General features: G+C 44.2%; 1 protein-coding gene across 16 annotated transcripts in view; it reads left to right on the plus strand.

Annotated features, from left to right (window-relative positions):
- LOC128877005 (protein turtle-like) overlaps positions 1 to 24,945 on the plus strand; it is a 213,708-nt gene that overhangs the window by 166,405 nt on the left and 22,358 nt on the right. For 11 of the 16 annotated variants that reach the window (XM_054123904.1, XM_054123906.1, XM_054123905.1 and 8 more), the window contains 7 exons: positions 5,961 to 6,192; positions 9,663 to 9,998; positions 17,788 to 18,075; positions 18,265 to 18,674; positions 19,767 to 20,038; positions 20,446 to 20,618; positions 20,971 to 21,039. In XM_054123904.1, coding sequence (XP_053979879.1) covers positions 5,961 to 6,192; positions 9,663 to 9,998; positions 17,788 to 18,075; positions 18,265 to 18,674; positions 19,767 to 20,038; positions 20,446 to 20,618; positions 20,971 to 21,039 — 1,780 coding nt within the window. The remainder of the gene's footprint in view (positions 1 to 5,960; positions 6,193 to 9,662; positions 9,999 to 17,787; positions 18,076 to 18,264; positions 18,675 to 19,766; positions 20,039 to 20,445; positions 20,619 to 20,970; positions 21,040 to 24,945) is intronic. The other 5 variants (XM_054123917.1, XM_054123915.1, XM_054123918.1 and 2 more) reach the window with 3 other exon arrangements.

Below are 24,945 nucleotides of genomic sequence, written 5' to 3' on the forward strand. Positions count from 1 at the left end.
GACTTGAAACTTCAGGCTGGCGACGCTGTTTATAGAGGTATATAGGCAAATTGATACATCGACGTTTACGACTTGAATTTTTTGGGACTACTTTAAGCAACATATTGAATCTAACGTTCCGTGTGCATTGTGAAAATAATATTAAAAATGTACCGAATGTCTAATTAGATTGAGGGCGAACGTACAAAGTACTAATTAGGTTGTTACGATGTACAATGGTGGACGAAGTTACTGTTTGTAGGGGGAACAATGTAGGAAAATATTTCATTTGAACAAAAAGAGCTTCGAGGATGTTTGCAGGTTTCTCTCTTTATCCGAGATTTTTTCGTATTATTTGCTGGTTTTGTATTCAAAATTTGCCCCAGGTGAGCCGTACATACAATTGTGACCGTGTGCAAATTCATGTATTAATTTATTAATACAGTTCGTAACGTACGAATAAATTGATACATAAATAAACAAATTACAAAATTTGCATAATCACAAAATGATAATTCGTAGATAAATTACTAAATTACACGTTCAATAACATTCGTCCGTCACAAATACGTAATTTTTTCTTCCATCATTTTTAAAAACTATCAAAATGAAACCGAGAATTGCTATTCAATTACGCAATTAAGCCATCGTTTGTGGCAAGATACTCCAGCAAAGTAAGCGTATGTAACCGTGATAAATTAATCTAGACGACGAGGCTGTGCCGTAATCGAGTGAAAGATGTAATGGAATTCATTGGGAAACTTGGGTTACCGTTGTTGTCGTTTCACAACACTTGTCGTCCTTGTATTGCAAACCCTTTCGAAGGTACTTGGTGTATTAGTTCCTCCCTGTGTCGTTGCGTTAATTGTTCTCCAGCCAGGGCTGTGTCCTCGTAATAAGTTAGCGCGGAATCGACGAAGTTGCGGCGTTAACCGAGAGAGTTTCGCGAAATTCCGCTCGTTTAATTAGACTGCACCCCGTTTCCTGGAAGGGCATGGAAGAATAGACCGAATGTAACGCTTTGCAAAGAAAGTGAACATTGGAGAGGAAAGAAAATGTATTCGAAACATGTGTGGAACAAATATTTTTAGTGCATTGGACGTAAGAATAGTCCCAAAGATAACTTATATCCAGTCTTAAGAAAAATTTGTATTTCTATCGCTCAGTCTCGATTCTTGAACTAAAATCGCCACCTTTGCTCGATATAACACCACCAACAGGCCCAACTAGTGGTGTTATATCAAGGGAACGCTGCTTTATGGAATATTTTCAGCGAGAACAATTCCAATTACAGAAAATTGGGGAACTAGTATCGATCTGCCGTTGTCGAGAAAACGCTCGGGGTAGAAGTTGCCGCGAAAATAGTGAGTTTCGCGAAACCATAGCCGGAACAATTTCCCTGGTCTTTCTTCTCGCTTCCGAGCGAACTCGCGGCAACTCTATCGAGTTCAGTTGGTCGATTCTCGAAAGAACTCCGCCTCACCTTCCTCCCGAGCACGTTAATGAATTTCCACGCGGAACATATAGACCTACGATTCCTCCGCGAACAAGACGAAGGGGTGGGTGGGTAGAGGGCGAAGATGGGCAGAAAGAAACTTTTGAATGTCAGGACATTGAAACAAAGCGTCGAGGTAAATATCGAGCGTCCGTCGAAATTTAGTAGCGTTCTCTGTGCTCTCGAAACTGTTGGGTCTCGATTTTCCGACGGCGGGATTTCCCTCGCTTCGCCTTCAAATTGCCCGATTAATATTAACGCCGAGCGATCCTGTCGGCGGGGGTAATTTGCACTTAAATTCGACGCTGAGGAGCGCGATCTAGGAAAGGCGAGCAGCTTGTAAGTCGCCACGGAATTTCTGATACAGGATATTCATTGAAACCTAACGTTCTTTAATCCGTGGCAGGAATTATTATGAAAAAGAATGCCTTGTTCGTAACTATAGAATTTATTCTTCTAAATCTTCTTCAATTTTCAAGAAAGTATCAGCAAAGGATTCATGAGGTTTTCTCGAGAAAAACGAGTTCAAACATGACCCCATTCGGACTAGTTTTAATTACAGCTTTTCCACAGCTTTCTAAAAAATTCTGCAAACAACCTGAAATTAAAAGGAGTCCGAATGTGGTCGTGTTTTGTACTCATTTTAACCCGGAAAACCTCGCGAATGAAACTATGACATTTTCATGAAGATATGTTTAACCCACTTCGAACAAATACATAAAATTTTACCAGAACCGTTCCAACTCGCGCGGCATTCGTTCCCATCGCTGCTCGCGCCTCGTTAACATTTCACTCGTTTCGGTTAGCTTAGAGTTCCGCTCGATCTCCGGAGGACACGAGAGAGCCTCCTGTAAATATATGAACCTTCATCCCTCGAGCGAAAGAACCGAGACTGAGGGTACGCTCCCGCTCACCAGAGCGATGAATTATCAAAATTTCCGCAACACGTGCCGCATGCGGCTTCCGTTCTTGCATCCGTTTACTCGTTCCTTCTCCCGAACTCGCGCGCATGGAAAGCGATTCTCCACCCTTGGGAGAACTCTGGCTACCTCCCGATGACGCTTTATTTCCTCAGTCCGTGTCATCCTCTCGTCCGGGGAACCGCGACATGAATCATCGAAACTCATTCTTCGACCGCTGAAAACGAGGCCCTCGTCTGTCAGTTGACAAGTTCCTCGGCGAAAGCTTCCTGCGTTCTCTTGGGAGGCTGGAAACTCGAGGGGTGTGGATCCCTCGAGGGTTGGACTGACGTTTCGTACGTTGACGGAGTTCATCTTGGTTCACAAACGACCCTAATCCTTGAAGAATTCGGTCGGGATAATCGAGTCTGATAATGTATTTGTGAAAATGAATTTTAGTGGAAAAATAGGATGCTCTATTAACAGGAGCAACATTAGGTTCTTGAAAGAAAAGTTTCTTGGTTTAATTTGAATTTTCAATCTGATACATTAGGTTGTACCAAGAAGTTTCATAAAACATAAAACATTTGGAAAAGAAACTTTTGGAACAACTTAACACAATCTGTTAGTAACGCATCATCTCTCAATTTGAAAATGTTAAAGATTCCAGTAAATATGAGGACCTGTAAATCTCCTTGAGAACAGATGCACTCACGCGGTTGACAACATTTTGTCCTTTCCGAATGCGACGCGCAACAATCGACGATAAACCGTCGTTAAACCTGCGTGGTCGTAGCGCAGAATTCAAACATTACAAATAAAAAAAAAAAAAAGAACGGTACTTGACGTGTGCGCCAACCTAATAGAACGAGAGGAGACAAAAGAGCTCGTGAACTGGGTAAAATAAAAACAGTCACCTGACCTACATGGGCGGTTCGTAGGTGTAAACGCGGAGCGTTCGCGCGAGTGAGTGCGACTTATTCCGCCGAGGCTCGAAGCCACCGACGCCGACGTATCCTAGCGGAGGGAAGCTTGTTTTTCCTCTTTCCTATCTTTCGTCTCCGGTTCGTAAATCGGAAAACCAGAGTTGCGCCAGGCTACGAGAAAATAGGTGAGCTCGGCCTACTCTCCTCGAAAGTGCCATTCAGCCTAGTAATTTATCCCAGTTTCGTTGCATTCCGTCTCGCAACTTTTGCGTGCTTTAGATAAACAAAATTCGATGCAAACTATCGCGATGGTTATTTTAAAGGAATTAGGAAAGGATATCTAGTTGGTACTGATGGCAAAAGGAGAATGAAGGGAATGAAAAGAAAACATTTTCTTAAAATCCTCAGCATTCCTATATGAAGCTTTATTTTCAAAAATTCATATACATGGCGATAGTATCGCTCCTATGCTTACCAAAAATTTCTATTTTGTTCAACGCCATTAAGACAAGTAGAAAGCTACTCGAGAAAGCCTTCCTCGAGTAACTCTTCTCCTAAATGGGACACCCTGTAGCGGGCGCGACATCCGCGGAATCGAGATATCGAACGAGTCCTCCGCGGCTCAAAGGGGGAGAATAATATTGAAATCGTTTGTGATGTCGTGGTTGGGAGCACGACGTCTGCGACGCCGGCCGGCGACGACGCCGTTCGTCGCCGCAAGTAGGCCAGCTCGAAATAGAAACCGTCAACTGGGGCAGTCAATGGCCAACGTACGATCGTCACGGCACGTTTCCCGAGTTTCCTTGCTCCTTCGACTATTTTCTTTCCCCGTTCTTCTTCTATTTTTTCTCTTCCCTGCGAGTGTGAGCAAGTGTGTGTGTGTGTGTGTGTGTGTTTTCTACCCTCGTACAGGCTGCCAAACGCGCGCCAGTAGAATGGCCCCGTTCCGTGCCAGACATGAGTAGATCCGTCGTTTCTGCGAACGATTTCTTGCTTCTCGACGCAGGGCCGATAAGTATCGGTTGACGAAGCGACGACGCGACGAGAATGGAACACGAAATGGGAACGATCGTCGTGGAAATATTTTCCCCGTCTCTCGGCGTTGCCAATTTTCCCGGTCGACTCGCTACGCCTCTGACGATCGACTATCAGAAACGTACGAGTGATGGCTGAATGCTAGAATGGTGCTTGACTCCCGAGGAAACTTTTTGTTAGACCACCTAGTTAGAGAGGAAGAGAATTTCTGCGTTAGAAATAATAGATTTTCCAAAGATGGGGCAACGATATGCACCTATCTATTGTTGCAGATATACTGCCCTAATTAATATAAACCATCTTTTTCTATCTAAAAAAGGGAACTGCCCTTTAGAAAAATCATGCAGAAAATTGAAATTCGTCTGCTTCTATCTGCGTCTTCGATCAGTAATTTTCTGGGAAGGGGGAGCAACGAAACGTTTCGAAAAGCAACCGTTTTATTCTCCGTTTCGCGCAAAACGCGCGGAAACAATGCCCTGAGACCGATCGAGGAAGCTCTTCCATTCTCGTCGAATGCGTCGACCCGTTGCACGATGCCTCCCTATCTGTATCAGACTTTACTGTCGCTACATAACGACGATCATCGATCGCTGGTAACGAAATTGTTTCGTCGATCGAACGATCGTTTACGCTCGAGTTCCTTAATTCTCCGCAATGGCTATCGGCGATCGATGATCCTTCTTGCATGGCACGCGTTTCGCATGGAAACTTTTCATGAATCGGAGCTTCTGGATATTGCGAAAGATTCTCCAAGAGGAGCTTCAGAATTTTGTTCGTTAACACAATCCTGGGGATCCTTTTGGAAAATCTTTTTGGAGAATACAGATTTTCAGTCTTAATCGAGTGTCCATTGACAGCTAAGAAACTCCAAAAATTTTCCACCGAAAGGATAAAAATGTTTTAAAGCGGACGCTCGATTAGGTGAAATTTGTCTTTTTCTGTGTATTCTTTCTCAGCTTCCCAGCAGCCTCTTTCGCCCATGCACGTACCCGGGGATTACTATTTCATCGGAGCCCTTTGTTCGCCGTAGCAGAGTCTTGCATGGAGAATGCCAGTTGTCGTGGCGTCCTCCTGACCAGGGCGAACGTAACGAGCATGAAAGTTTCAGAGAAATCCTCCTCGGGCGCGTCGTTGGATTACAGAGAGGAAAGGACACTTGTGCTCGTTACGTTCGCAAAGGACCATGCCTATCTGGCCCGAGTCGCGGCCAATCGTAGATCGTTCTCCCGCTCTTCACACACGCTGCATCTCCTGTCTTCGTCATTTGTCATTTCATTACCCCCTAACGGCTGGTGCGAGCGAGTATCTAGACATCTACTTGACATTTGATCGCGAGCCAGGCGAGTCGATCGTGATCTCTTTCGAGAGAAATTTCAAGTTTTCGCGCAGCACCTAGCTTTTCTGTGTGTCAGAACCTCCGATACTGTACGATCGTCTAGTAAACGAGGTACCATTAGACCAGAAATGTTCAAGGTCAGCGTATCGCCACCAAATCTAGCACACGATCGAAGAATACGCCTTCGAAATCGTAGTTTCGCTCGAGCTCCCAAAAGAACGTGTCTCGCACCAGTACGTGCCCGTTTATGGCGATCCCTCGTTTATGTTGCGTGTTGGTGTTGGTGCAAGGGGCAGGAGATACCGATATACATATGGTACGAGTCGTATCCGACCCACAGTGGCGAGGGTTACGAAGGTCGAGTCTCGAAGGTGAGCCCCAATTCACCGTACGGCGTGGCGAGCCTCAACCTGACCGACATCCGCGAGACCGATCAAGGATGGTACGAGTGCAAGGTCGTCTTCCTCAACAGGTCGCCCAACAGTCACAAGAATGGTACCTGGTTTCACCTGGACGTCCATGGTGAGTACCTTTCGATCCCTATTAACGCCACGTTCATTTTCAACCGCTACATTTCCAACAACATTTACAAAGACAATTTTGATAACCCCTTCGTGCCACTTTCAAACAATTTATACTACACTTAATACAAAATAATGTATTCTAAATTATCACCACTTCGAAATTGATCGTTTAATTCATACTATTATCACTAGACCGATGTTTATGCAAAATGTATACGTGTTTCTTTTCCGTACCTGTGAAAATATGAATTTGCTTAAACGTCAACAGTCTTATTATGACAGTATCAGCTCTGTGCCCATCAAAGATCTTTCTTTAAATTCTGCCACATCATCCTCGGCACATGTAGCGTAATTTTTAAATGCATAGAATAGTATATAATTCAATAATCGTAATCAATCAATTTACATTAAATTTTCAAATAATTATTTTCTGTCAATTTCGTTATGCTTACAAAACAGGCTGGTTAACAAAAGATAATCACTGCGCGTCCACGAAGGGGTTAAGGGGCGCTCCTTCTCGAATCGAAAGTTCTATCAGTTTCGTGACTCGTAGTTACGTCGCGTTCAATCGTACCTCGAAGCGTCTCATTAATATTACCTAGAAGCTTAAGAAGATTTTACGGCCACGACGACTAGCGCACTTTTACGGCGGCTGTAACGCGGGCAGGAACTTGCAGAGTTGGCGAACGTTACCGACCCTCTTCCTTTCCTCGCCCATTTCGCGAGGACCAGTAAATTTTTTATACCCTCGAAGAAACGCACGTCGAAACGATGGACGCGAATAACATGAAGCAGTGTTTCTCTACCCTTGTAAAAAAAAAAAACAAAAAAAAATATACCGTAGAATCTAAGGAATGATTTTATGGGTCAAAGTACGATCAAAGTGGAAAATGGTGGAATTGTGTTCGAGACTATGTGTAATTTCAAAGTAAATTTAATTAAACAAAGGATATTTACAAAATCGTACATCACGTCTACTCTCTAAGACAAAGAAGGAGGGGGTGCTAAAGGCCTCCGTCCAATAATTTTAACAACAGGCTGATATTTGAGAAGCACTGCTACCGAGGAGAAAATCCGTTAAGCGGCGCTGATAAAAGAGAAACGAAAAGAGAAAACGACGTTAAAGGGAGTGGAAAGGGAAACTAAGGAAAAACAGTGAAACGTAGGTGTCGTTCCCGGGTGAATTCGATTCAATTCTTTCGTCGAGCGACGCGATAAAGTTTTACGCGTTACGTAGACGGGACGCTCGACGACGTCGTCGACGACGCGAGGTCGCTGAACCGAGCGATAGGGAACCAGAGGAGCGGAGAGAAATGGTGGCGCTGAGAAAGGAAAACTTATTGCCGCGTTTTGTTCGGCCATAAACGACGGCGGGAACGGGCCGCGGGGGTAGAGAAACATTTAGACGGGCTTAGGAAATTCTTCGTCCCCCCCCCCCCCTCTCCTCTCGTCGACGCCTCCTACGACGCGTTCCTCGTTCCCAGCCGAGTGGGCGTCGTTCCTCGTCGACGCTTGTCTACGCTTGTCTACGTCGAGCCCACGGCCACACTCGACGCCCGTCGACGTCGACGCGGATGACGCGGGGAAACGTCAGCGACGACGTTTGCGACGACTGAGGATTTGCCAGCGGCGTCAAAGAGAGAACCACTCGGCCAGCGAAAGCGTTCAGAGGCTCCCTTTGTACTTTTCAAGTCGTCTCTGCCCGCTCGTTTGCTCGCGTTACACCCCGTAAACTGTTGCCCCTGCTTCCGCTACCCCCCCCCCCACCCACCCCTTCCCACCCCTCGTGTTTTCGCCCACGGCTCTTTGTCTGCCTAGTTTCTTCCGATCCTCACTTCTCCGCGCGTTTCCGCGAAAAGCTGTTACATGTACCTTGCAATCGACGAATTATTAATCTGGTTCGTTTGCTCGATCGACCCCCGGGCAACCCTGTCGCGGAGAAGAGTTGCGAAAATCGTTCCACTCGAAGTCTTTCTAGGATGAGAGATATTCGTTATTTTTATTTATCGAGTTATAGAGAATTTTAATGTATAAATGAGGTTAAAGCTCGGTCGGTAGAGTGCTTGATCTCAAATGCATCGTTTAGTAAGATAGATTATGTCGGTGAGACTCGGCAATATAGAATCCTGTAATCGATAAAGTTATTCATGAAAGTGCAGTAGGTGCACTGATACGCAACTCTCCTCTATAGAACGTTCGGAAAATACTTTTCGAGTCGTTCGTCTCGTGAAAAATGATTTCTGCCATCGAGAATCGCGATCAGCACCGATTTCTCTCGGATCGCGAAGCCATAAAGCGGTTTTTAAAGTGCTCGAGAGACCTCGTTGACGCTGCGGTAATAGTCCGGGTGAATTTTCTTGTCTCCCAGCGTAGATTCGCTTTTCTTTCCCTTCTTTATTCTCTGTTCGCGAATACACCGCGACGAGCGACGCTTTGCGCGGCGAAAATGGACCAGCCTTTGTGCGCCGCGGCGGTCGTCGAAGTCGTTGAAGGGCCAGGCGTGATTCCTACCGAATGGGAAACTCCTCGAAGATAAAAACGTTCGAAGAGCTCCGGCAGAAGCGTTTTCTGAGCTGTTCGCGATTCGAGGGTTTGATTGTTCCCTTAATGCCGTTTTCACGGAGTTAATGCATCGTCTCAACGCTGTCGCGGCATCTTCTTCGACCGTTCGACGACCCGCCATTAAAAGAATACCGCGCTCTCATCGGAGATGGCCGTCGTTGGATTTTTAAGGTTGAGGGAAATCTCATCATGCACTGTCATTTTCATCCTTCAACACGAAATCTACGAGCTATTTTTCCGCCACTGTCATATTCGCATATTTTATTCGCTTGAAAAATTTTTCAATTTATCGCAATGCATGACGATGTGTCAAATTTAATACCCAGGATAAATTTCAAATGCATTTGTACGATTTGAGTGTTGACACTTTAATTGAATTTTACAACTTGGAAAACAATTGGAAAATGTTCTCGAAAGTAATTGTTTAAATTGTGACAAATTAACAGAAATATGTGAAATGTATTCTTAAAAAATACTTGCAATTCGACTAACTTGAAAATCTTGAAAATTAAATACAAATTGCAAGTGCTTGATCCTCGGTAAACCTATTGTGTAACCTACTTGACTCCTGACAAAAATATACATTATACTTACGGACACGGTATTGTGTGAAATATTAAAGAACAAAATACAATGAATCGTCAAATATCTAGATTACGTATATTTCTTCAGAGTCAGATGGTTATAGGTTGAAAATAACAGTGTGTATTGAAATGCATTTAACCTTAAATACGCATCCACGTGAAATAAAGAGCAGAAGTTGCTACACTGTGAATCGAAATCACGTGTTGAAATACCTTCAAGCATAATTTCACGTGTGATGGGGGTGGGACGGGGCTCTAACCTCGATCGAGCGGTTCCTGCTGGTCTATCCTCTTTGGACCGATCCTCTTTCAATTTCACTAGATTCGTTCGTGGCGTCGAGAACCGCACGAGGGGATAAGAACGCGTGGTTTGTTTCCGCAGCACCGCCAAAGTTCAGCATCACGCCGGAGGAGATGATCTACGTGAACGTGGGCGACGCGATAATATTGAACTGCCAGGCTGAGGGCACGCCAACGCCTGAAATCCTCTGGTACAAGGACGCGAATCCAGTCGAGCCGTCGAGCACCATTGGGATATTCAACGACGGCACCGAGCTCAGGATCTCGACGATCAAGAACGAGGACATCGGGGATTACACGTGCATCGCCCGTAACGGAGAGGGACAGATCAGTCACACTGCGCGTGTTATTATCGCTGGTGAGTACGACACTGTCTTACCTCGAGTCTCCAATCCAGACTCCAATCCAGAGAGCTGTATAAATAATTTTATTTCGTTATTCTAGCTTTAAAAGAGGTATTGTAGTCTGTCGATAAGATTTGGTAACGTAGAACACCCGTTCGGTATAGTAGATCGCACTGCTGATAATGGAGAATGCTCCGTCGATATATCCTTCGATCAAGCAGGGTTCTACAATGCCGAATCTTATCGACAGAATACATTACCTCATTGATACAATAATCCTATTGCTTAGGAACACGATAATACTTTGATAGAGCAATGGACGTTAGGATAGGAAGAAAAAAGGGGTATTAAAAGATAAAACTGAAAGGAGAATGAACTAAATTGTTTTATCCCGGTGTTTTTAAGCGAGAAATAACCTATACGTTCATGTTTAAGTTATCAGGTCTTGTTGAACGTTACCCTCTGACAGAAAAGCGTTACCAGCACGATGCGATGCACTCGCATAATCCCTAAAAAGCCCCATAACGCCGCTTTCGTTTCGGAAACGTGCTAATCGGCCAGACAATGCAACTGCAAACGTGACAGCCGTGAGTCTGTCGGCTGGAACGAAGATTAACCCATTGGAGGATCGTAATAACGCCTCGTCGTCCCTTTGAAGCTGTATCATAATCTTTACAGCAGTGGTTGCCAACTACAAAAGACGTAATAGAGCTGCTATACAATGCCATCATTTTTGGTCATTTACTTCCTACAAAAGTCTCCAAGTTAGTATACTAAAAGCTGATAATAGCGTGGATTAAACACAACACATTCAAAGTAAATCATGTTTTCGTGTTGGCATATAAAATATTCGATTCTTTAATTTTTTATTGTATTCCTTTTTGGTAAATATATTGGGTTTAAATTTGATCTATGACTATTATGGATATTTTTGATATTAAATTAAAAATATTGTCACGAGTATAAAATCGTGGCGAAGCTCAACATTTTCCTTTAATGTTAAACTACATATTTTCGTTAAAATTTATTAAATCTACCGGAACAACTTAGCCACCGTTCTCTATACGCCCTTGTATCGATTTAGCGACAGGCAACCAGTTTGAACCTTCCACCCTGCCTCGATATAATACAATGCCCCTGTATTGACATTTTATTTCTGCCTTCTTTTTACAATAATACGGTTGAATAAAGTCGTTAAATAACTGCAGACCGAAAAATAAAAATATTACAATCACCCTATCTTCTTGAATACGGTACTCGATGCAGCCATATATATTCTTAAATACAAACTTCAACTCAAGCTCATAAAATAATAAAAGGAACCTAGCATTTCAATTTTTATTTAACTTAACGTAACGCAATATTCATCAAAACAAAGTATCACCAGTTAGCGACCACTGCTCTGGACCGTGTCCAAGTTCGATCGCTTCAATTCCTTCACTTCTGTCCTTTCTTCGAATCGGGTCGATTGCTTCTGTGCTCGTCGATGTCGAGCCTCGCGTAAAATTTTTATTCCCGCTTGGAAAAGCATCGCAACTCGCCTGAACCCGCTTTTTATAGACTCGGGCGACGACTGTCTTCGCGCAGAAGTTGAAACGGAAAGCCTCGGGAGCTGAAATCCGCTTTGGATGGATTAGCGCAACGGGACGTCGGAAATAAGTCGCCTTCCGGTTTCGCGGAGCATCCAGTGAACCGCGTACCCTCGGTTTCCAAACCCGTGAAGAGAATTTATCCACGCGATGGTAATTAACCCCTAAACGCCTCCTCAATAGTCGAAATGAAAACTTTGATTACCTTACGACAATAAGACATTTGTAAAGTTTTTTCTATTCAGTTAAACATTCTTCATCCATAAATCGATGAATTTAAAATGGAGATCCTAATCCTATTGAATTGTACGCATTGGTATGTAATAATGGATGCAAGTGAATGAATGTTACATTCTTGAGGTTGTTCGCTACATGAATGTTCAATTGAATAAATTTACGTTTCTCTTGTAAATGCATGTAGGTTAATATTATCCTCGATGAGGGCAGTATCCATCCACAGTGAATAATTTTAAATAGATCATTATTGCCTCATCAGTGATACGAACAAACCTGAATACACTAAATCCATACAATCCAGTAAAATCAGGACATCCATTCTAATTCCCCAATTAATAAATAAAGAATTCTCGAGCTCCTGGCGTATGTTAATTTCATTTCAAAATAATTCCAGCGGTTTCCCTCGAAAAGCAAAGAATGCCCACGCGTGTCAGGGAAGTGGTTCGTAGAGTTAATGCACGGCGAATCGCAACGATAATTATCGAGGCGGGTTGTTGTTAGAGATTATCGGGGGTATTTTCGGTAGGCTGCGATCGATGGAGCACCGATAATGAAATTCCGATAACCGCGACGCCAGAAAATGCCACGTCGCGACTCGTCCGGTTTTTGTGTTCCCCGATTCGTGTCGACGACCCGCCACGAAATTCCTGCGAGCAATTATCGCAGCCGTGGATCGATTCCCGAGATAAATCCAGCCTCCTATTCTCGTCGATTCCATCGAGAGAGAGGATAGAGCTCCGTTCGCGTGGAGTCCAGCCACGCTTTTACCAGCAATTTTATGGAACCTCTTAAAATCTCGTTTAACCGAATCGCCTCCGATGGGTCACGTTGAAACGTCCACGCGGTAACGATATTACTTCAAGATGTTTCGGTCAAAAATGATAACAGTTCAGATCGTCCCATAACTTTGAAAACTTCAAATTTTCTGATACATTTTCCCCTTAATTTTCCCTTATTTTCTGCTACATTTCCCTTTAATTTCCATTAATTTACTTTCATTTCCTCGCACATTTCCCTTCCATTTCCTTTCATTTCCTCGCACATTTCCCTTCCATTTTCTTTCATTTCCTTGAACATTTCCCTTTCATTTCCTTTCATTTCCTTGCACATTTCCCATTCATTTCCTTTCATTTCCTCGCACATTTCCCATTCATTTCCTTTCATTTCCTCGCACATTTCCCTTCCATTTCCTTTCATTTCCTCGCACATTTCCCTTTCATTTCCTTTCATTTCCTCGCACATTTCCCTTCCATTTTCTTTCATTTCCTTGAACATTTCCCTTTCATTTTCTTTCATTTCCTTGAACATTTCCCTTTCATTTCCTTTCATTTCCTTGCACATTTCCCATTCATTTCCTTTCATTTCCTCGCACATTTCCCTTCCATTTTCTTTCATTTCCTTGAACATTTCCCTTTCATTTCCTTTCATTTCCTCGCACATTTCCCTTTCATTTCCTTTCATTTCCTCGCACATTTCCCTTCCATTTTCTTTCATTTCCTTGAACATTTCTCTTTCATTTTCTTTCATTTCCTTGAACATTTCCCTTTCATTTCGTGTCAACTGTCAACATTGTTGAATTGTCAACATTGTTGTTGTCCCGAGAGGAGCAATTCGCAACATTGTTGAACTGTCAACATTGTTGTTGTCCCGAGAGGAGCAATTTGCATTATCGTTGAACTGTCAACATTGTTGTAGCTCTGAGCGGAGCATTTTGCACCATTGTTAAACCAGTAAATATCACAGATATGAGGCGTAATTATAGAGAAATGTACCAGGAAGTAAAGGGAAATATACCAGGAAATGGAGGAATATTACAGGGAAATGTATAAGGAAATGATGGGAAATTAATGGGAAATATACCGGGAAATGACGGGAAAGAAAAGGGAAATGTGTAAGAAAATGAAGGGAATTGAAGGGGGATTGTACCAAGAAATGAAAGTAAATTAACTTTAAGTCTGGGTCGAAACTTACCTTGTGTATCAGGAGAACATACTTACCTTGTGTTTGAAGAGATATTAAGGGAATATATAAAGGGAAATATGGGGAAAATAATGGGAAATGTACCACGAAATGGAAGGGAATGAATGGGAAATGTACCAGGAGGTAAAGGGAAATATACCAGGAAATGGGGGAGTATTACAGGGAAATGTGTAAGGAAATGAAGGGATATTAATGAGAAATATACCAGGAAATGTATAAGAAAATGAAGGGAATTGAAGGGGAAATGTACCAGAAAATGAAGGGAAGTTATAGGGAAATGTACCAGAAAATGTCACAGAAATGAAGGGAAATTAAAGAGAAATGTGCAAGGAAATGAAGGGAAATTAAAGGGAAGTGTGCTAGGAAATGAAGGGGAATTAAAGGAAAAATGTCCACGATGCCGTATATCACGTCATTCTTCATGAGTTATTAGGAGATGTTCAACCTATACTAACTGGTATGTCGGGCCGGTTGCCACCTCGTAGGCGCGGAGGTACCCCTGCGATGCGACAACCTATTCCAGGCAGTTTGTCAGTTCGGTTGCCATCTCGTAGGCGCAAATGTGCCCTTATATGCGGCAACCTACACTAGCTGGTTTGTCGGTTCGGTTGCCATTTCGTAGGCGCAATGTTGCACCCGGTATGCGGCAACCAATACTGGCCGTTTTGTTAGTTCGGTTGTCACCTTGTAGGCGCTGAGATGTCCAGAGGGCCCAGAAGTCGATGACTTTGCTAGAGGTACCAGACGGGCGATAAAATTCGTGCTACGCAAAACGGTTGGAGCGTTAAGTGTCCCGAGCAACGTGGACGGGAGCCAATTAGGTTGTTCGTTGGCAAATGGGACGAGTTAAAAGGCGATTTGTCTCGTTCCCCGTGCACACAGCCTGTTTTTCTCCTTACCAGCCTCCCTGCTTGTTTTCCACGAGCACCTCGGATTTGTAAGCTTCGTTACGAGGTTTCGAAAGCATTCGTCTTCATCATCGTTGTCTTACCCTCGTTGTCGTTGTTTTCCCAGTATTAAGAACTCCTTTAGACGTTCTTCAATCTTTTCGTGAGGAAGACAGGAATACTCTCTTTGCAGACTCGTAATTAGGACTGAATTTTTGAGATCTCTTAAATCTGAAAAATAATATATTGTGTATGAGAGAAGGTATTAATTGAGACGAAAGGGGTTTAAACGGAGATCACTTCTGAATATGTGCCGTTTATCGTTTGAAATTAGCTGGGAAATCAAGCATTCTAATCGTAATGTATAAAGTGTGCGTTGTGTAAACCAATTCTTATGACAATGACTATAGTAACTATAATACATACTTCGTGTATTTGAATCCATCCTTGCACCTAGGCGTACATTTGCATACAAAATATCCTTCCGCGTACAAAACGCGAATTTACATAATATATACGAGGTCTAGCACCGCGCAATCTCAATTACAACACGCACCTATGCGTATTGCGTTCCCTTGGTTTATTTTGAAAGTTCCCAGCAGAATGGGAGTTCACTTTCTCGATTGAAAAAAACAAAATCTGAAACACTCTTTATCCTTGACTTGAGATGTTCCTTTGATAATCACGATGATCGGACGCGAGTAGAATGTGTCTTTAGAAGCCGATTCGAGCTTTCGCGAACGCTAGATTTATACGAGCGGCTAAAAGTCTGGCGAAAGTTTCGGACTAATAAACCCCACTGGCGTCCCTGGCTGAGTCTCCAACGAGCCCTGGGTGCAAAGTAGACGAGCTCTTCTCATCCTCCGCTGTATAAAACAGCGCCAACAGACTCCGCGCCACTAATGCGGTGGATCCTCGAACCGACGAAGCCCGGGCCCGAACTTGCTCCTCTCGACGGCGTGAAACTTTTGAATCTGCTCTTTGAATATTTACCAAGCTTCCACTCCGAAATTCATCCCCGTCGGAGTCGTCGTTTCCATCCGTTGGAGCGTGCTACCGCGTTGGGAGGCCTCTTCCTCGTTGGGAGATTGACGAAAACGATCGTTAAACTCGCAGTTTTATGCAAAATGCTGGAATTTCCTACGTTGCAAATAGGACCGCGATAAGAATTATATTATTGTAGGAACGGGATAGATTCGATTCCTCGCTGCAGTTAATTTGTTGTCTCTGCTAAATCGAGCTTATGTTTTCCTTAGATTATAGTTTCCTGTACCAAAGAACCGTCAAATCTAAAGAAACGAACTCTACATCGTCTGGATCAATTTCCCAACAACGTCGACGCAAACAAAGCTACTAAATTTCCGCATCGATTTCGAATTCATTGGTGCGAGGGACAGCTGGACGACGAATGCAAAACTTTTTAATTCAGCTTGTGAATATTTACCGAGCAGGCCGCGTTTAAATTCATCCGCGTCCGCGATGCTCGGATCGCGAACGGCACGCGCGAACGCGGCCAGCCCGCAGCCTGGATTCCGTTGAATCTCATTGGCCCTTTAACGGAGGATCCTTTGCTTTGTCCGTGAAGTTAACTTCACGTTTTCAGCGTCGCGGAATCCACGGTACGCCCGCGGTTGCGGTTTCCGATTCCTGGGAACGTTCGCGCGCATTCAACCGCGTGCCGCCATTGTTCGCGAAGCGAGGCGAAGCGAGGCGAGCGACGAAGCAGCAGGAAGTGAAATCAAAGTACGGATAATTTTGGCTCCGCTTCGAAAGTTACATCATATTCTCCGTTTTTGGTACATATATATATCATCCCACCGGCGTAAATTAATCAAATATTCCTTAGAGGAATTCCAGTTTAACTTTGTGAGAATGGAACAAGCTCTGATGAGATTTCTACACCTTTGTTGTTCTGATTTAAACATGTCAATTGTAAGTTTGAATAGTACTTGTGCAGTGTTTTTATTGTGTAATTGTATTCGAGGGTAAGGAGGGGTGGTCCATTTGGAAGGTTCAATGGAAGGTGGAAGATTCCCGAGGACACCTGGCGAGTCAGCCTAATTCCCGACGAGCGACGATAGATCGGATTGCAGAAAATACTGCTGAATACCTAGAAGAAGTTCGGTCTTTTGTCGAGCGTGATCGATTTCCTCCCATTATACGTCAAGATCCTCGCCTCCGCGACGAGGAACTTGTTCTCGAAAGCCGCAAGTTTTAAAATTCTTCAAGCACGGCCTGGGGAGACCTCTTGGATATCGACGAGAATATAATGCACCTTGTTGATCCTTTTTACGAAGTCTCGGAGCGAGGAGTCGTCCGAGTAAAAGGCGGTTCCTCGAGTGCAGAGGCGTCCTGCTGCAAATACGCTTCTTCCTTCACATCCTTCCTCGTCGCTGTTCTTTCCTTGTTATCGAACTCTTGCGAGCCGATTCCAATTTTTCCTACGCTCTGCTCGCAAAAATTCAACGAAACAAAGACTTTGGAATTGAAAAATTCGTGCCAAACTACGGGTAACGTTGCAATCTAACAAAAATTATTCTTCAAAGGCCAACAAAGGCTTCAGCCTTTAACGATACTGTAAAGAGAAAAAGTGAAACGTTCCTTAGACGGCCGTAAAAAATGTTGAACCGTAATCGATCGCTCTGTGCTCGAAGCGATGAAATACCAAACGTTCCCCAACATTGATCCGGCGACGTCTATTCATTCCTCGTTAAATGGGGAATATCTATCTCGGTCCCCGTTTGTTTATTTATCGACGTCGGCGTCGTCTCGCGAGCCGATTTTCACTCTCCGGAACGATGAAATCTCGTTTCGCGTCGCGCTTCCGCGCTGCAGCTAAAGTTAAAAGCTTTTGGCGTAGTGGGGCCCATCGTTTCGGTCAGGATATTGGTTGGCCAGTGTATATCCGGCGTCACCGGCTAAACTGACGTCGACAGGCGTCGCCGATAGACGCTGGACCGCTGGTCGATGACTGCACCACCCTCTAGTCATATTTCATCACCTTTTTGTCGCCGAGTCAGTTCTGGATTAGATCTCAAACTGGGTAGTAGGTACTAGATATCGAGGGACTATGAAGATTTGTTGTAGACTAAATTGTTCTCCACCAACAGGCGGAGCAGTGATCACAGCGGCACCCACGAACCAAACGAAACTGGAGGGTGAAAAGGTGCAATTCTCTTGCGAGGCGAAGGCTCTCCCAGGCAATGTGACCGTGCGTTGGTTCCGCGAAGGCGCACCAGTCACGGAGGTCTCCGCTCTGGACACAAGGGTGTCCATCAAGGCGGACGGCAGCCTCGTCATCAATCCCGTCAGCGCCGACGACTCTGGCCAGTACCTCTGCGAAGTGACGAATGGTATCGGAGACCCGCAAAGCGCCAGTGCTTATCTCAACGTGGAATGTAAGTTCCAACATTTTTTATATAATCTCGTGCTAACCAGAGTTGTTATAAAACCTCTGAAATTAAATACAATTCCGTGTATGTTTCCCGTGTCCCTTTCAGTGTCTATTCAAACACCTCCCAACCACCCCAACTAATTATATTTCCCCAAAGAAACAATAATATTCACAGGGATATCGATATTTTCAGATCCAGCAAAGGTGACTTTCACCCCAACTGTCCAATACCTGCCCTTCCGTTTGGCAGGGGTGGTCCAGTGTTACATAAAGGCCAACCCACCCCTTCAGTACGTGACCTGGACGAAGGACAAGCGGCTGCTCGAGCCTTATCAGACGAAGGATATCGTCGTCATGAACAATGGCTCCCTGCTGTTTACACGGGTGAACGAGAATCACCAAGGCAGATACACGTGCACGCCCTACAACGCCCAGGGCACGCAGGGCAGCTCGGGTCCCATGGAGGTCCTCGTGCGAAACCCACCTGTGTTCACCCTCGAGCCGGATCCAGTTTATCAGAAGAAGGTCGGAGAAACCGTCGAGATGCACTGCGACGCTCAAGAGGCCGAGGGCACGCAAAAACCCACCCTGCAATGGCACAGGGTACGCTAACTTCGTTTCCAAAGTAGTAACCTACTTGTCAACGGATCCTGGCGATTTGGTATTCGGGGTGTAACTGAACCTTTGCATACGTTGACACTTTGGTACCCGAGTCTTTTAGTCGAAAATGTAGCGAATGTCTTACTTAGTCGAGAGCAGAGATGGGCAAATCAAATAGAATTTCTTTCCTGTGTCCTAATTAGGAAATTTTTAATTGTATCGTATGGGGAAAAAATATACTTGAACAAATTAAATGTACACAGTCGAAAGGAAAAAATATATTTTTATCAAACCTATTATACCTGTTTACTGTCTTTGAAATGTATTCTTATCTGGACGAACATTTCGAGCGACGAATCAAAAATGAATGGCTGTCTTGAACAAATGTTACAAATAAATTGGTAAATAATTCATTCTAACTTTATCATCTATCATTCGATTAAAGTTTTACTCACCTCTGGCTCAGAATAGCTTCAACGTGGATCGTATTATGCGCCATTTCATAAAGAATGAAGGAAATGGAATGAACTCAGAAATTTCCATCGTTCGAATGAATTATACAGCATTGGCATCGACAGCTTCAGATATTTTGAGAGCAGCTTCATTTACTAGTAGTCCATCAAATGATCCAGATATTATTATCACTCTACTGGAAATATTCATTGCAGCACTTGAATATTTAATGTCATTTACGCCTCAGGTTATATCAACTCGATATCTACAACCGAACACAATTCAAACATCGATTAATTTATTAATCACACACCTATGAGAACTGTAGACATTAAAATAAGTACATGTTACTAATATTATAACTAATAAAATAAACCAACTCTATAACTCGATACTTTTCTTAATTTCGATATTATTCAACACTCACGACACATTACCTTTTACTAAAAAAAATTCTGATGCCAATGAGCCCGATCAATTCTCTGAACGATGCCAATTAGACAAAGCAACTTTATTTTTTATTCATTCGAGACACGTGGAAAGCGTCTCGAGTGGAAGCCACGAATGTCGCGACTCGCGTGCACGGTTCGTTGTCCGTTTAGGGCCTCGACTCGCGTTTGTATCGTGATTTCAATTGCGCAGAGGAACGGCATGTCCATACAGCGCAATCGGGCGAAGATCGTCGGTGGCAATTTAACGATCGAGAGCCTTCGACGATCGGACTTCGGCTTCTACCAGTGCATCGCGTCCAATGAGGTGGCGACCATATCAGCCTCCACCCAGTTGATAGTCGAGGGTACGCAACCACACGCCCCCTACAACGTCACTGGGACCGCGACAGAGTTCTCGGTCACGTTGTCCTGGCTGCCAGGGTACTCCGGTGGGCCTGACTACAAGCAAGACTACACCATTTGGTAAGCTTCGAGAGAAAATTCTAATGTTAATAAGGGAGGTTTGTACCTGAGCTGATGGGATGGATAAGGTAAACGAAGGTTATAGAATTATTGACGTAGCTCCGGGTGAATTAATAAAATGACGTCAAGTGAAGCTTAATCAAATATATTGCTCCAAGCAAGAAGGTAGGAAACAGAATTTGTATGGATACTCTTGCATGAAATTTGAGGAGCCCTAAAAACAAAGTATCGAATTAGAAACTATATTTAATTATATGAGAGACGAGTAAAATTAACAGTCTGAAGTAAAATAGTAATAAACTTCTAGCTTTCGAATAGAGATTAAAACAATTAAGAAGAAGAGTAGCCCATCCTGAATAAAGATGTACTTGGTTAAAATTGAAAGAAATTGGTCTGGCCCTACGCAGGCACAGAGAAGCGGGCACCTCGGAATGGACGACGATTCCCGTGACTCCTTCGGGTAGCACAACGGTGACGATCAACAACCTGACACCAGGTACGCTGTACGAGTTCCAAGTAATCGGGAAGAACGCCTTGGGCGATGGGATGCTGAGCAAAAGCATCACCATCAGGACGCTCGGTAACGACCACTTCTTTACTTTCTTAATTTTTTTTTATCACTGGAATAAGCGTACAAATTATACCACGAGTCCAATCATTTTTTTTATCAACTCTGGATCGGTGACCATCCAAGATTATCTGTTAATGACAAATCGAGCCATAGTTGACGAGAATTCATTCGTAGATGATAGACGTGATAATTGATCCTTTTCTGTGAGAATTCCATATAGAGAGTATTTCAAAGTCCTTTTCGACAATCACCTGTCTCACTAATATCACCACTAATAGTCCACGTCCGTATTAACCGACTAACTGAATTGCCCTCTGTGCAAAACTCTTTCCTTCTTTTTTCTATCGCTTCGGCCTCGAAGACGTGACACTGACACACTCAGCGACGCCATCCTCGAGCGCCGGTCAAGCTGCAGCCACGGATCAAAGCGGTAAGATCATCGATCGGGATCTACGTAGAAAATTATTGCGTCAGGTGATCAGGAAATTTCTGGCGTTCGTGTAGGAGAAATTGTTTGATAAACTAGTTTGCATTAAATTGTATAAGAAGAAAGTTGTAGCTTTATAAGTATTTTCATGAGTATGTCTGGTAGTTAATGGAACCCCTTACTGCATCCATGCACACGAGTATTCGATATCCACAAAAATTGAACTCACTCTGCCATTAAACGTCCCCGATACTGTATCATTTATCAGACCTGTCGAGCTGTATCGAAACTTTATAATTCTGGAAAAACGCCCGAAGTTTCTCGTTCGCCTGATAATTAGTCGAGCAGCCCCTCGTTCGCGAAAGGGAGAAAGAGGCGATCATGGAAGCGTCGAAACAACCAGTTGTCGGGGAGAAGGGGAGGTATGGGGAAATGAAAGCCGCAGCAGGAATCAAAGGGACGATCCGGTATTCGAGCGCGATCGACCATAAAAACCGTCGGGGACCGATGGCTCTTCCCTAAAAGCTGGGCTCGCTTCGCTGACAAAGAATCTCGGTTGAACGATTTCGTAAAGACGCCTCGCCTCGCCTCGCCTCGCCTCTCTTCTCTCGCGAAGCTCGATGAAACTCTCCTGAAAATACCGATTCCGCGCGAGAAATTCAAAGTTACGTTCAAACTACCCCCTTCGAATAAGGAGTAAGAGAGGGAGGGTTGAGATACGTAGAACGCAGAGAGGATTCTACGAGAAAAGTAGAACGGCGAAGAGGAAGAGGCGCGCAGCGCGAGAAGAGAAGAGGAACGAAGACTTCCGTCGCGACTTATCGTATCGGAAAACCCATCGAGCCGTTCATTCTGTTTCCGCTTTTATTTCCTTCCCCTCGAATCCGTCGGTTCATTGCCTTCCATTTGTACACACGCCCCGCCACGATTCCTCCCTACACGCCTGTACAGATTTTTATCCGGTTCTCGTCTCCGAGGAGAGAGTCCAGGCTGCATGGGTAGGCGTGGATCGTAGATGGCCGATATTGTAGCGGAATAGGTAACGAAACGAGAGAACGACGTATGGGAATTTGTAGAGGGATGCTTATTCGATTGAACGGTGTTTAACAGGACGCAGGGAACATTTGGGGTGAAATGTATCGCGAGCCTCTACTCTAAAGTTTCTTCCTTAAAAGGTGAAGGAGGAGGGTGATTTTTTCAACAGTCTGATTGAGTTGCTTGGCCACACAGATTTAGCCTTGATAATGGCCAACCCCACTCGTTTTTTTCCCCCAAACATTTCCATATTAATAGGGATCCCAACTAATAATCCGCGGACGCACCCCTACATACCGGATAATCTCGCCCTGCGCGCAAACCTAGGTACACATATTCCAGCGACCTTTCTTCCGCGCGCTTCAATCTCTGCCTTTTTCCGTTCGTATCCGTCGCCGCTGTCCACGCATCAGCGGTCTCGAAACTCGTTAGCCTGCCTCGAGTAACGCGATTACATCCAGCTTAACGAGAATTCCGGTGGATCGGATTCGCGAGGATCTCCTCCTGGGTCCCGTCCGGCTCTCTGCGACCAGTTATTACGACACGACCAACCCCCGTTCCATCATCCGTCCTTCCAGGGCCGTGGCAAGGCGGAGACTGCAGGGACACGTGCTCCTGACCGCCATATTGAGGCGCAGATGGACGCCTTAACACGGTGGGAATTCCCTCTTTGGGAATTTATTGCAAGAGAACGGAGAAGGGTACAAGGGGTTCTTCTGACATTATTAAGGGATAATATTTCTTTTGTGTTGGTAGAGTGAGTAATGTGGGTGATATTTATTAAGAGAAGGAGGGAGAGGAAAGAAGTAGTATAGAAGATATATATGGTATCTTCTGTATCTAACAAGTATCTACGCATCTATGCAGTGATTATGCAAAATAATTCCATCGTTGCCCCAACGCCAAAGTTCCTAAACACGGCCCTGCCACCACCGCCATCTCGATCCCTGATTTCTCACGTTTGCCATTTTGTTTTCTCTCGTTTCAGACATCTTAGATTATAACACTCTCATATTACCGACCGATTCCATTGGAAACACAGTGTTCCCGCCAATCATCCGCCCGAAAGGTATCGACTTTTCTTTTTTTTTTTTGTTTCTTCGCTATTTCACCACTTGCCCTTCTACTTTCTCTTCTCTCACTCTTCCGTACTTTTCGCGAGCTTGCGAATACCCGTAATACCCGTTTTATTACATTTTGGTTCTTTCAGATCTACCTGTTACGCGTTTAATGGAAGACTTAATTTAGCCTTCACGAACGGACTCCAGACGATTCGCCCCAACCCCCCAAAAACCCCATCTGCTCGCGTATGTCGCGCGGTTCTTCCCTTCAGATCCTTCCTCGCTCAAACATTGCAATATTGGACGGTAAAGCGGAAGAGAAAAGGTCCTTATCGTCGTTTTTCCTCCTCCTTTCGATCTTTTAAGCTTCCTCGAGACTCGAAAATTAAGCATTAAATGTACGATTAAATTGTACAGGAATATTTCAAAAAGAATACAAGTAAACGTTGAAAGTCCAATTTTTTATTTCAACAAACCAAAGCTCTGCCTTCGCAATAGATTCGTGGTACAAAAATGGCGCAGCGAGGGGATCGATGTTTCCACCGGTCCGCGATTAAATATTCCTGGACACGGGGCGAATAATTATGTATATTTTGGACTCGTCCGAAATTATCCCGACGCGGGTTTCCGTTTCCCGTCGGAGACTAGTCGAAACGGGAACGCTCGGACAAAAATGGAGTCGAATTAATTGCAGCCACTCGCGGCCGGTCGCGTTGGTAAAAAGCTTTCCGGCGAATACAATAACCGCGTTATTCCCAGGTGGTGCACAGCCACCATCGAGAAGCCATTTATATTTTTATGCTCGATGCGTTGAAAGGGACGCCCAGAAGCGTGAATTATCCCCCTGTTCTCGCATCCCCTAATGCAGTGCCTCCAAACAGGTGTATCGTGGCGCGGTGGGCAGCCATATTGCTCGGAAGTAAAGCCTTCTTTGGGAATTAATTCCGGCGAAATGAACGCGAGTCCTGACTTCTCGTTTTACAGAATTTTTCTGCGTACATCGAACGTTGAGAAAATTTTTGGTTGGAAGTGTTTACGCGTGTAATAAAAATGGCACCGGAAGGAGTGCTGATTTTGCAGTGTTTTGAGGTTTGAGAGCGAGGGTATCAAAATTTCCTTGAAAATAGTTCTTATATGCACTCGTCGCTTTCAGGTAGACCTGTGAATAAAGAAATTGTGACAATATTAACAAAATGGCGACTATAAGACGCAGTTTCGATTTTTACTGATACATGCTTTCATGATAAGAACTATTAACAAAAAAAAGTGTTCAATTCTGCCCGAATGTGGCACGTCCGCCCCCCTCGTTTCGCTGTGTTACTATCGCGATGCGAAAAAGGATGGAGAAGCGCTGGTCTAATGCACGCGTCTCTGGTTGGTTGCGCGGTCGACAATTTATTCGGCGCAGCATGCAGGTTGGCGGAAATGAGGTTGACAAATACGGACATTGTAAATACCGCAGAAACGATCGCAGAAATATCGACCAGCGCGACGAGGTGTGTTTTTCCATCGTTACAATTTATCGCATTGTGACCGGGGGTATTGTTTAACGTTCACAGATAATCGCGAATAATGCCCGGGGAATTTCATCGTGACGGAGAACAACGGCTTCTCGTCCAACGGTTGCAACGTTTCATCCGTTCTCTGCCTCCATGCTACTTTTTTTGTTGACCGTTTTCAATTAATCCGTGGCCGCCAATGCGAAAAATTCTTGACGTTTTCCTTTCGCGCAAACTTTTTGTAATCGCGTTGAAACAATACATGTAAAAAAATGTATGAAAAGTTGTATTCTTACAAAAAATAATTGCTTTCA

Source organism: Hylaeus volcanicus, chromosome 5 (assembly GCF_026283585.1).
Source record: "Hylaeus volcanicus isolate JK05 chromosome 5, UHH_iyHylVolc1.0_haploid, whole genome shotgun sequence".
NCBI lineage: Eukaryota > Metazoa > Arthropoda > Insecta > Hymenoptera > Colletidae > Hylaeus > Hylaeus volcanicus.